Below are 13216 nucleotides of genomic sequence, written 5' to 3' on the forward strand. Positions count from 1 at the left end.
AGAGAGAGAGAGAGAGAGAGAGAGAGAGAGAGACGGTGGGGGAGAGAGAGAGAGAGAGAGAGGGGGAGAGAGAGAGGGGGAGAGAGAGGGGGAGAGATGAGGTGAGGCGCTGCATTTCCCGCATTCCCTGCGTTCTCCACGCAAAAATGCGGCGGAGTCTGGGCCTTACCTGGCCTCATTCAGCAAGATGGCCGTCCAGTAAGCCTCCATAGGAGCGGTTACCACGGCGTCAAAAAGGACTTCCTGCAACAGCTCCTCGTCACCTAGGATACAGACACCACCGTCAGACATTTCCCAGATCACTGCTGTCCTGTCTGCCTGATGTTCAGGGCTGCCTATGCCTGCATTTCAGCGGCATAATGGGCTCGTCTACGGCGTGTGACACATGGAGAGGTGCATTCTGGGAGCTCACATTCCAGGTCGGGGTCCGTCCCGCTCAGGTAGCGCAGCACGGCCTGCAGCTGGCTGAGCTTGCGGTGCTGCGGGTCGATGTCCGTCTCACAGTAAGTCCTGAGGGAAACAACGGGACAGGGTTAGAGGGTTCCATCTGTCATTAAAATTACACCAATGTCTGATGCCAGCTAAATAAATCACTCTGACAAAGAAAGCATTTGAAAAGAATTTAATTATTTAGAGTTATTCTTTCCTTGATTTATCAATTTACAAATGGCAGCCCCCAGAGGACTAGTGTGTTATCTTTTTAAGAGACCGGCATCTCCCTTCAAAACAGCTAATGGTCTGAAGGGAGGACTTTAAAAACAAACCATCTGAATACCAGATAAATGTTAGTTAAAGTCTGTCCCACACACACACACACATATACACACACACACACACTTACCACTCATTAGCGAGGGTCACGTCTGGGTGCTGCAGATCGTGGAGGCCTTCAGAGAGGGAGGGGGGTGAGAGACTACATCATTTCCACCACCGCGATTGTTATCACACATTACTTTCATCATTACTACTGTTATTTATTTTAATAAATATATTATTCACTCTTTTTCATACTCCTTCCATGAATTATTGCACTGTTGCCATTATCTACAGCATGTGCTTTTGCAATCTCCATGCCCATAAACATAATTTAAACTGAACTAAACTGAATTTAAAGAGAAAGGGAATTAGATGAGGGGGGAGACAGAGAGAGAGGGGGAGAACGAGAGGGAGTGAGGTAGAGAGAGAGGTAAGGAGAGGTGACGAGAGGTGGAGAAACAGCAGTCAGGGTACTCCTGCTCCCTCGCTCAGCGACAGAGCTGTGATGCTGTTCTCAGAGGGGAACGTGATGGTCTGTGACACAGTCCTACACAGTCACACACTGCCTGTGCTTTTAACTCTATCCACGGCTAAGATAGTGCCCTCTGTTCACCTTATCTGATCTTCACAGGGACTGAGAGGGATGGCGGGGGGACAGGTGGAGGAATGCGGGACAGGTGTCCATGCAGGTGAGGGGACGCTGGACCCACCTTCTTCCACAGACACGTTGCCCATGAAGATGTATTCTCCGTGCCCGCGGGTCAGAACCATGCCAAGACTGCGGACACACAGCACACCAAAAGGTTTGATTATGTGCGTCATATGTCAGTGCAGTGAATCATTCTGTACGTACATATAACGAGCTGGAGCATTAGTTGTGCACATATTACTGAACTGTTATGTTACACACTGGAATCTGTTGTTTTAGCTATGCCTTTGTATTACGTGCATCTACGAGGTCATCTTTGAAATGGTCTCAGATCGCACCTACCTGAAGGGAGTGTCATTGATGGTTGTGTAGAAGTAATCATTCTTCAGGAACATGACCCTTTTCTGTTTGGAAGAAGGGACACAGATGAAAGTGATGCTTCACAGAGCTGTTTCACACTGGGATACAGAAACAGGCCAGACGGCCTCACACTCACCCCTTTATCCACTGTGGCCCTCACATCCATGGATAAGGATCCTGTTTCACCCTTCACCATGGCTGTCCTCAGCTGCACGAGAGACACACACACACACACACACACACACAGGCAGAAACACAGACACCCACCATAGTTACTCCATAGAAAAATATACTTACTGTACACATCACACTAAATTGAACACCGAGTCCAACAATGCACCATACGCATCTACCCCCCCCCCCCCCCCCCCCTCCACTCACAGTCTCGTCAGTATCCTCCCACTCCACCTCAGACAGGTCCACACTGTTGTAGTTGGGTTTGGGCTTCAGCTTCTTCCCCTCTGTGTACTGCAAAGCACACACACACACACACACACACACACACACACACACGGCAGAGCTTAGACAAACTGCATCAGGGCATGAGTGATTAATGCAGCCAGCACTTGAGCTTAACAAACGTCTTGTTTTACTGGAGTTGTCAAACTGCAGCAGGCACAGTGATCATTATTAGTGCTGTATTCATTTGGATTGATGACAGTCTCACTGCCAAACCAACGTGCTGGCAAGGAAGCAAGGGCATTGTACTGTATGTATAAAAACGACTCCCTCCAGTCATCCTGCATTATTTTATCCAGGCGTACTGTACAGCGTGATTTAAAGAAAGAAAGGCCGAGGGAAACTAAGGAAATGAAAGGCCGTATGGCTGTACCAGAGGTCGAAGGTCAGGGTGGGCCAGGATGTAGCCATTGTTGGTGATGAGAAAGGCGTAGCCATGCACTCCGAGCTGTGGGGCGAGACACACAATCACGTTCATTCAGCAGCTCCATTAAAACGGTAAACAGGAGAGAAGACTGTTCCACCTGCAGAACCTCTCCTGACTGCAGCCTTTTCAGCAGACTGCGCAAACCGGAAACCAAGAAAGCAAAAAAGCCGTGACTAATGCGCCCTTTTCACCGATCGAAACAAATCTCTTCCCATTTAATCTGCACGAGATGGCTATCAATATGGGCCATATTAACTAGCAACCGTGACCTGTGGTTTCCCGTGACACCTAATTAATGATTACTGATAGTCTGCACTGTGCTGTTGTAAGACAGAGTGAAATCATAGATTTAGTGTCCCTGGAGGGGGAGTTGGGTGAGGTGGGGGGGGGTACCTTGTATCGGGGGGCCAGTTTCATCAGCTCCCTCAGAGGGACGTCAGACCCGACCACGCCAAGGAGAATACCATGGGACCGCTGGACACAGGGAGGGAAGGGGTTAACGCACAGGCTCTCAACACCGACCCCGCCCTACATCATGACATCACAGCCACGCCCCCCCAGTGCCGACCTGCCCACTTCCTGTTCACTGACCGTTTCGTTCTTCTTGCTGAAGACCGGCATGGCAACGGTGGTCATGAGCAGCAGGCTCTGGGCCTGGGTGTTGAAGAGCTGTGGAGAGGATCAGGGTTACCCACACAGACTCCAAACACACACCCCACACATTCCTGCACCTGCACCTGGCCCCTCCGCCCCGACTCAGCTGGGAGGCCTGCATGACACCACAGAAAGGCATGATGGGACCACAGTGGGCCAGACAGCGCCGGGCGAGATGGAGGACACAGACTGAGCGGGAGATGGATGCAGTGGAAATCCCATTTCTTCTTACTCTGAACATAACGTATTTTTGGCCACTTGCTAAAAATAAAAATCAATCTCTAACAGACACCCAACTGTTTTTCTGCAATTACAGAACAGTTTCACTTTATGTGTTTCCTTGTACATCTTGACTATACTTGGAATCAAGCTGTGAACAAAACTACTTTTGTCTAACATACAAAAAATCATAGTCTACTGTATTTATCAAATAAACATTTGATAAATAAGAGATTTTTTTGTAATCCAAGCGTTCTACCACAAATCAAACCTTAAAAACCAAGAACTGGCTATTTGGTTCTGACTTCTATGTGTCCTACAGGTGAAATCTCTGCTAGAGGAGCTACACTGGGGAAGCTGATGTTTTTTTTTTTTTACCTCCTCTTTGTTGGGAAGCTGTCGGCGTGTGAGTGACAGATGACGGGGCGGGATGACAGCGATGGGAGAGACATGAGCAGAGGACAGAAACAGGAGAGAGATCAGACATGGATGGGGGAGGAATCAGGGAACAGGGAGAGCGTTATGGACCGCTGTGCGTACCAGCAGGGAGACGCTCAGCGAGACAGACGCGAACTGACAGGCATGTGGTGACACACATAATGAGCGTGATGCTGCAGAGAGAGCACAACCCAGAATGCAATGCAGCACACTGACCGGCACCAGGTGGGGGAGGCAACCACAATCTCAAGCACTCGAGCAGCACGAACAGACAGACATTCAGAGGTACCGACACATGGAAAATAAGACATGGATTTTCCTGTACAATGAAAACCACCTCAGAGGCTGGGATGACATGGATCTCCCTGCACAGTAAAGGTACTCTACTACGACCAGATATTCAGCATCTGCAGTCCTTCTGCTGTTTGTCTAGAAGGTTCTGGTGATGTAGCCGTTACCGTACCGACTAAGGTTCTGATTTAGACCACGCCCCTTCCGGAATGTTCGTAATGAGCCAGCAAATCAGAACAAATGCAGCTCCAACAATGGCAGAGACAGAATATTCAATATGGCGCCCGCTGAGCTGACCATCTGGTCCATACATAAGGAATCTGTAGTAAAACCATTTGAAAGCTTGGATGCCTGCCGCTCACAGCAGCTTTGGCAGCAGCACTGGTGGGTGTGGTGATGATGTAGATACTACAAACTCACGCTGTAGAAATAGCAGCAGTACTAATACTCTCATTTCTCAGGAAGTCTCATGATAGGACTATTTATCTGTGCTCTGGGGCCACGTGATTGGTCCATGTGTCCTGCAGAAACTTACAAAGGGGCGAGAGGCCATGCTTACCACACTGTCCATGTAAGCCTCGGTCCAGATGATGTCGTGGTCGTGGTTGATGACCATTGGACGACTCAGCACGTGCAGGTACTCCATAACGTTTTCCTGCACGTCAGCAAGTGTGGAGATGTGAGTGTAATAACCTGTCAGAGAGAGTGGGGGGGGGGGGGGGGGGGGTAGAGAGAGAGAGAAAGAGAGAGAGAAAGAGAGAGAGAGAGAGAGAGAGAGAGAGAGGTATAAGTGAGAATAATCAATGATATGCAAAGGGACACTGACAGATTGTTCACAGGTGGCTTGGTTTTGATTTAGATTACACAGAGTGGCAATGTTTGGCCCGCACCTGATGAAGTATAAAACGTGCAATGTGCGATAATTATGATTTAATTCAATTTATAATTTACAACTTGCTCAAGTATTACCCCACTGCACATTTGTGAAGACGTGTGCAGACAGTACAGTCGGCAGCGTGAGTTTGGAACAGAGGGTTGTGATGACCAAGCACATCCAGCAGGGGGCAGCACACCCCTCTATACTGCTGCTCCTGCAGGTTTTTTCTTTTTTTTTTTTTTAAGAGAAGCTTGCCTCTAGTCCATTGTACCGTAATCTCAGATAATGAGGGTTTAATCCATTATCATTGAAATAGATTATCGTTAAAAAAAATGATTTATACATTTCTACATCCCAGATGAATTTGCCAACTGCATAACGATATTATCCAGAAACACAAGGGGAAAAACACGAGATTTCTGTTTGTAATTCTGCCACAGTGTAAACACTGTGCACTTTTTGAAATCTGGATCAGATACAGTTTATATCCTCTGAAAACCCTCTACATTCCATTCTGCTAAAAGGTCACAGCTAACAGAGACGTTTCACTTCATGTGCTTGTTACATATATGTCTTTACCTTAGATGATATATGTTAAAATGTACAATCTAAAATATATCTAAGTCAATTCAATTCAATTTCAATTCAAAATTACATCATGACTAAGACAAGCAAATTATACAATATATTCATAAAATTGCAAACAGTACTTGTCAATGAAATCAATGCTTTAGTACAGACCATATATTTTGCCTCGTAATTGAAATATAGTCCTTGTGTTTTCTTTTCATCCCTGTTTTCCCCAAACCAAAATGTGAAGGATTCCTGCTACACTATTTACTCTATAGAAATCTCAAATTGTTTTTTTCAGTTAAATCTAAATCAGTAAGTTTTAAATTAAACTTTCACTTTTGGTCTGAGCCTCAGCCCTGGACCAGGCAAACGAGCCCCACCCTTGTTGTTGCAGGCAATCCACTTCACGTTGTCTGCAAACGTCAGCTCCCGCCCGATGAGGTATGTGAAGACCCGCACCTGAGGCAGACAGTGCACACATACATTTATTACACTGTCAGGTGTTCAGCAGTCCAGCCAAGAGGCTACCAGAGCTCAGAAAAAAAAAAACATTAAAGCAAATCGAATTTGAATCTCAGGATGCACGAAGAAACCTTAAGCAACCGTAAATATTATGAGATGAACAGATAAAAAGCATATGGTTATCAGTAAAGCACTGGCCTCTCTATACTGTCATGGATTCACATAAATGATACCACCCAGTTTCAACACTGTGGACTGCAGAGGACCCTTCAGCATGTCAGTGAATCTTGACATGTCTGGCAAGTAAGAATTTACTTCTGCCAGGACCAAGATCACTGGAGTTTTCAGTGCTGAACTCAGATCAGATTTGCGGGCTGCATTAATGGCGTTCCTCTGTCCTACCCTGCGCTCAGGCCAGTTGTAGTCCTCGAACACCTGCTGGAAGTCCTCCATGGCGCCGTCAGTGATCAGCATGATGGCCTGGTTACACAGACTGCCCTTGCCTGCCGTGGTGGCCTGGAACACAAGCAGAGCCAATGAGACGCAGCTCCCGTGGGACAGTGGGCGGAGCCTGGCCTTAGCATGGAGAAAGGCGTGAGCATCAGGCCACTGCAGCTGGAAAAGGCCTCAGCATCTCGGCGCACAGATAGCCCCGTGCTGCGTTTCAGGGCCCTGTGGGCACCTGGAAATGATGGTCAAAGCAACCAGCGTGACCTCCGTGATCTCTGCTGTATGGCCTGTGTAAGGCGCTCTAGCCAGAGAAATTGGATAGGACGGTTTTCACACCTGCGATATTACAGCGGTAATGTATTAGACACAAGTGCCATTGGGAGTATTGTTACAGAAGCCACTGCATTAGACACAAAGCTTGCTGGGATTGTTACAGAAATACTGCATAAGCCCTTGGGAGTACTATCACAGCAGTACATCATTAGGCACAAAGCTCACTGGGAGCTTTAGTGCAGAATAAGGTGTATACCTCAGTAAGTGTATTGTTACAGAGGTACTGTATAGGAAGCAGCCCTGCTTGGGGTGTTGTTAGTTTTACAGACAAACCTCATTGAGGATGCGGAAGGACTCCTTCATGGCCTTCTTCACCTTCCCCTGTCCCTTCGCATGCAGCTCGTCCACCAGAACCTTAAAGTGCTGAAAGACGCAGGACAGAGTCAGTACCGCGCACCAGAACAAGGAGACACAGTGCTGCCACAGCATGGCATGGTACAGCACAGCTCAACACAGCAACACACAGCACAGAACAGCACAGCAACACACAGCACAGCACAGCACAGCAACACACAGCACAGCAACACACAGCACAGCACAGCACAGCAACACAGCACAGCACAGCAACACACAGCACAGCACAGCACAGCACAGCACAGCACAGCAACACACAGCACAGCAACACACAGCACAGCACAGCACAGCAACACACAGCACAGCACAGCTCAACACAGCAACACACAGCACAGCAACACACAGCAACACACAGCACAGCACAGCACAGCAACACACAGCACAGCAACACACAGCACAGCACAGCACAGCAACACACAGCACAGCACAGCACAGCACAGCACAGCAACACACAGCACAGCAACACACAGCACAGCACAGCACAGCACAGCACAGCACAGCAACACACAGCACAGCAACACACAGCACAGCACAGCACAGCAACACACAGCACAGCACAGCGAGACACAGTGAGACACAGCACTGAACAGGACAGTAGGGGATTCTGCATCATCTCAGCCATCCATGGTCATCTGATCTCACTCACTCGCTCATTCACTTCAGACGCCTTCTGTTCTTCTGTTTGCAGGTAAAATGCCAACAGAAAGATAAAATCTGTGCTGCTGACCAGCTCAGAGAAGTTTATATACATGAGTGTTTTAAGCTCTGTTAGGCTCTGGCAGTTCATACTTTCCCCAAGCTGCATGTAAAAAAATACAGAAACTATTCATCTTTCAGTGTCTGCGGCTAACAACAGCACTCTGTGTTGAGGGGTAATGTGGGATTGTCCTGTACAGAGCTGTTGTTGTGTGCTGTTACTGTGAGCAGGTGTTACTGCAGAGCATGTCACTGCAGAGCGTGTTACTGCAGAGCGTGTTACTGCAGAGCGTGTTACTGGAGAGCGTGTTACTGGAGAGCGTGTTACTGCAGAGCGTGTTACTGCAGAGCGTGTTACTGGAGAGCGTGTTACTGGAGAGCGTGTTACTGCAGAGCGTGTTACTGCAGAGCGTGTTACTGGAGAGCGTGTTACTGCAGAGCGTGTTACTGGAGAGCGTGTTACTGGAGAGCGTGTTACTGGAGAGGGTGTCACTGCAGAGCGTGTCACTGCAGAGGGTGTCACTGCAGAGGGTGTCACTGGAGAGGGTGTTACTGCAGAGCGTGTCACTGCAGAGGGTGTCACTGCAGAGGGTGTTACTGCAGAGCGTGTCACTGCAGAGGGTGTTACTGGAGAGGGTGTCACTGCAGAGGGTGTTACTGCAGAGGGTTTTGGCTGCGCTCTAAGCGTGTCACTGCAGAGGGTTTTGGCTGCGCTGTAAGCGTGTCACTGCATTAGGTCATGCCGTAGGAGGGTGACACGCATAATGCCATCAGGTTTATCATAGCAACAAGTCCTAATTCCAAACAGAGCGGCATCTGAATATGGAGAAGAAAACCGCCAGCAACAAGCTGTCTGCGGACAAGACAAATACAAATCACCCTTCTTTAGTGGAATATTAACAAAAATAATAAAAACACGGCTTAGTCCTCTTAATCTTGTTACATTTGAACAGTGTTGTTGAATAGCTTTGCCATGAATGCGCTTGAAACTAAACACAGAATGAGAAATGGGTTCTGGGCGCATGAGAAACGTTGCTAAAATGTTGTTGAGGGTTCATTGGCAATGTCAGCACAGACAGCAGTTTCCAGACATTTCCTAAGAAGACCTGACACACTGAGTGCAGATGCCAGCAGAGAGGCAGGAAGCTATTAGCAGCTCCGCTAATCCATCAGCCAAGAAGCTCAGAGCTGCCTGGTTCTGTCTGAGCCAGCTGACCATGCAGGCTGTGGGCCTGCTGTCAGAGTTCCCACATGACTGCACTCTAACACAGGCTGACACACGACCACACAGGCCTTTAAAAACTAACACACTGACACATGACCACACACATGCTGTCACAAACTAATACACTGACACACACCCATACACACTGTCACAAACTAACAGAGAAAAACACACATACACATGCAATCACAAAATTACGCACTTACGCACATCCACATACACTGTCACACTTACGCACATCCACATACACTGGCACAAACACAGAAATACACATCCATACAGTATACACTGTCACATACTAACACTCCATAGTGACACACCCTAACACACTGTCAAAGTAACACACATGGGCATTGTGTAATGCCTCACTGATGCACAGTGCAACACAACTCCATACACGGCAGCAGTGAGAGACACGGACTCAAGCACTCGATCACTCCCACACGCAGACACACTCAGGGCCAGGGGCTGATTTCTGGAATTTTTTGGGGTGTCGCAACTATTTTGATTTAATTGGCCAGAGAATTAAAATGAGTCACTGTGGACTGTGTTGTACTTTCCAGCACTGATACTCCAACACAGGCAGGACTCTGCTCCGTGGCTGTACAGAACCCAGCTGTTTCATGGCACCTTAAAGCCAGGTTAGCACCTGCTGTGAATCAGTTTACCTGAGCCCTGTAATGTGGCGTTCACTTGCAGGTGGCCCTGCCCTGCCGAGTAGCAGTAGCAGCAGCACTCAGGGGCAGGAAGGCCTTGAATTCCCTCCTGCCTGCTCTGATTCCTGGGTGGTCATGTGACCGCAAAGCCGTCAGTGACAGGTGACCCCACCTGCTCTTTGACGAGCGGCAGTGGAGAAGTAGGCCACCGGACTAAACCACCCGGACGGCACCTGCCGCAGGTGTGAGGGAGGGGATCAGACAGCAGGGCCCACCCACCCCCCTGCTCTCCCGCGGGGAGCGTAAGATCACGGCTGACGTCACACGCCGGAGTTTGGGCTCCCGGGCTTAGCTTCCCCCCAGGCTTACCAGAATTGGATAATTGCATTACCTCACGATTGTCCAGGTCAGCCTGCACCAGAGTGCCTTTGAAGCAGGGCTCCACGTAGTGGACGTAATCATTGTACTGGGGAGAGAAAAACAGATGTTGAGGCCACACGGAATGTGAGAACAGCAACAGCACAGTCACCTAGCAACCTACATTGGCCACAGTTTCCATATCTACAATCATCCAGCAAACTCTATAGCAAGACTCATCAAGAAAGTCCATTGGGCCAGTTTAAGCCATGCAAATATTATTACATTTTATTCTGTTCCACTTAAGCGATCCTTAGGTAAGCTGAGGTGTGTTGTGACAGATGGTTCATCGTGATTAAGGATAAAGACCATGAGTGTGCCTTCATTCTGAGAGTGGGGTAAGCTGTATGAATACAGCCCGGTACATTGTCCTCTAAAGCTTACACTGGGTTACACTAATGAAACATGGTGGTTTATGCTACAGAGATGCCTCTTAGTGCCAGAAGCGCCTCTTCAGGGTAGAACACAGAACAGAGCGCCTGCGATACAGCGCCCCCTGGGGGTGGGGTGGGGAGCTCTCACAGCGATGACGTTGACGAAGTCGTTCTCGCCCAGCGTGTTGAGGATGGTGGTGATGGTGTGCTTGGCGATGGTCAGTCGCAGTCCCTTCATGCTGCCGCTGATGTCCACCACGATCACGATGTCCTTGGGCGAGGTGGCGGCCTGAATGTACCTGCAAGATAGGGGGCGCTGTTGTTACAGCTGCTTGTAGCTCCATCAAGCAGACTCACCAGACTGGTCCAGATCTGTTGGCTATGCATCTCAAATACAGTCAGCTGGATCGACATCCAGTCCACAGAGCCAACTGCTGTACTGTTGTACTACTAGGGTTTAGAAGATGCCACTTATCTATGGTAACTTACATAACTTATACTTTAAAAGGCATGCATTCATAAAGATGGATATTTTGCTGAAGCAATTTATGTGAAATATCCTATCAATGATTTAGCAGCAGTGATCCCTGGGACTTGAACCTTCAACCTTTTGGTTACATGTCTGATTCCTACAGCAATACAACTACACCACACTGCCACCTGTTAACCAAAAATATAAATTACTTCCTTAAAATGTTTTTAAGGACTGCACAGATATTGCTGATGCCTGATGTGATATGATGAAGGCAAGTGTCCCACATGCATTGAGGTGTTGCTCGAAAAGGACCGGTCCAGCCTGTTAGCACAGCGCTGTGGGTCACAGCAGACAGGGAAGAAGCCCGGGGGACACTGGGACCGTGGGGAGCTGTAACGCTGGGATATAGGACACACGGACAGGATAACGGCCCAAGCGGTCACTCCTCTGTCTCTGCAGGTTCCGAGCACGGTCTCATCAGTATGTTTAATTGTATTAGCTGTCGCAGATGGTGCTCTGTGTGGATCCGGGTGCAGAGCGGCTATGGGCAGAAGGCTCAGATTAAGGCCTGTGTCTGGGTCAAACCCTACCTGCTGCTTCACTGTTGCTGCGGTCCTGGAGCTCCAGGTGGGACTCACACAGCTAACCTGACTGAAATTCTACCTGTGGCTAACTGAGGATCCATCATCACACCCGACTGAAAGGCTGGGCTGGAGCTCTCTCCATGGTTTCCATAGTGTCCTAACTCACAGCACAGATATGGCTGCTCCTTAGTGAGCAAGTGAATCATGGTTCCCCTGTGCAGACTACTCATTCTAAATATACAGCATGCAGTATAGCATGTCAATCAACTCACCATTTATGAACAATATGAACTTGCTCTATGCTATGGCAATAAGTCTGAAGCATAACATTTTGACTGCCTAGATGCAGAAAACGTCTGTCTCTGCTTCAGTTTCACCTTGACCTTTGACTGGAGTGGATGATTGGAGAGCTATCTGAAGTGGTGGTTTGTACCTGATTACAGAACAGATGAGCTAAAAGCTCCCCTCATCACAGAAGGAGCTGTGGTCACGTGACCAATTTTGTCATAAACCCTCACAGACAGCTACCCCAGCAACGATAGCAGGGAAGTGCACTTGCTCTGTCTGATTCTAGCCAATCACAGACTGCTCACCAATTTCTGTTCCTGCAGTCAAAGGTAATGACACCGTTCTCATCCGGGGTCCACTTGATACCTGAAAGGAAAGCATGAATCAAATGAGTCAAAGTGTATTACCTCTGGAAACGACCTCTAAAATCAGTTTCTGCACATCTTTCTCTTCTTTATTTCAATATGTACTTAGTTTGTTTAGGTCAAAATCTGTTATCATTGCTAGAGAATTAACATAGGCACAACCAGAGAGCAGAGGGGCAAAGGGGTACCCCAGGTCTTCTGGCTGCAGTGTCCCCCGGAGACTGTGAGTGTGAAAGGGAATGGGGTTGGGACTGTGAGCTCACAGCACAGCACACCACAGACTGGGTCCCTCTGGACCTCCATCCCCCCCTGCTGACTGTGTCAGACCTCTCTCCTCATTAACTGCTAAACCCTGGGCTTTTCCAGCCACTGTCCTGGGTTCCGTGATGGATGGACAACAGATCAATCTGGAAGAGCTGAGTCACCCCTCCTGGTAATTACTCTCAGACTGATCTAGTGTCAGTCACGTCCAGACTGCGGCTGAGAACGCACTTTCAGTGTGCTGCCTGCTCACCAGGGTGTCCGCTCTTTCATTAAGGCACAGCATATTCAAACCGAGGGTAGAGTTTTACACCTACACCTGGAGATGCTGCCAGGTGATTGAGCGAAACTCTTGAGCTTGTAGCTTGTTGCTATGATTGCAGGGATTGTCCCAGGTGCCAGTGGTGTGTGCTTTACCTGGGTAGAGCCTGAAGAAGCCTGTGGAGCTTCCGAAATACTGCCAGGTGAGGGTGGGGTCCTTCCGGAAGTTACTGATGAAGACGGTGTTCAGTGCCTCCGACATGTAGACCCCGTTTAGAATGTCAGGATCTGTGAGAGGGGGGGTGGAGAAGG

General features: G+C 48.5%; 1 protein-coding gene across 1 annotated transcript in view; it reads right to left on the bottom strand.

The window, feature by feature from the left end:
* cacna2d4a (calcium channel, voltage-dependent, alpha 2/delta subunit 4a) overlaps window positions 1–13216 on the bottom strand; it is a 101513-nt gene that overhangs the window by 71735 nt on the left and 16562 nt on the right. Inside the window, exons 7-25 of the mRNA XM_036518513.1 lie at window positions 13061–13192; window positions 12323–12383; window positions 10819–10969; window positions 10271–10345; window positions 7222–7311; window positions 6568–6681; window positions 6084–6162; window positions 4813–4946; window positions 3903–3920; window positions 3243–3320; window positions 3045–3125; window positions 2598–2672; window positions 2147–2233; window positions 1902–1973; window positions 1748–1809; window positions 1467–1534; window positions 842–887; window positions 413–510; window positions 170–263 (exon numbers count right to left, since the gene is read on the bottom strand). Coding sequence (XP_036374406.1) covers window positions 170–263; window positions 413–510; window positions 842–887; window positions 1467–1534; window positions 1748–1809; window positions 1902–1973; window positions 2147–2233; window positions 2598–2672; window positions 3045–3125; window positions 3243–3320; window positions 3903–3920; window positions 4813–4946; window positions 6084–6162; window positions 6568–6681; window positions 7222–7311; window positions 10271–10345; window positions 10819–10969; window positions 12323–12383; window positions 13061–13192 — 1615 coding nt within the window. The remainder of the gene's footprint in view (window positions 1–169; window positions 264–412; window positions 511–841; window positions 888–1466; window positions 1535–1747; window positions 1810–1901; window positions 1974–2146; window positions 2234–2597; window positions 2673–3044; window positions 3126–3242; window positions 3321–3902; window positions 3921–4812; window positions 4947–6083; window positions 6163–6567; window positions 6682–7221; window positions 7312–10270; window positions 10346–10818; window positions 10970–12322; window positions 12384–13060; window positions 13193–13216) is intronic.

This window comes from Megalops cyprinoides, chromosome 23 (genome assembly GCF_013368585.1).
Source record: "Megalops cyprinoides isolate fMegCyp1 chromosome 23, fMegCyp1.pri, whole genome shotgun sequence".
NCBI classification, from domain to species: Eukaryota; Metazoa; Chordata; class Actinopteri; order Elopiformes; family Megalopidae; genus Megalops; species Megalops cyprinoides.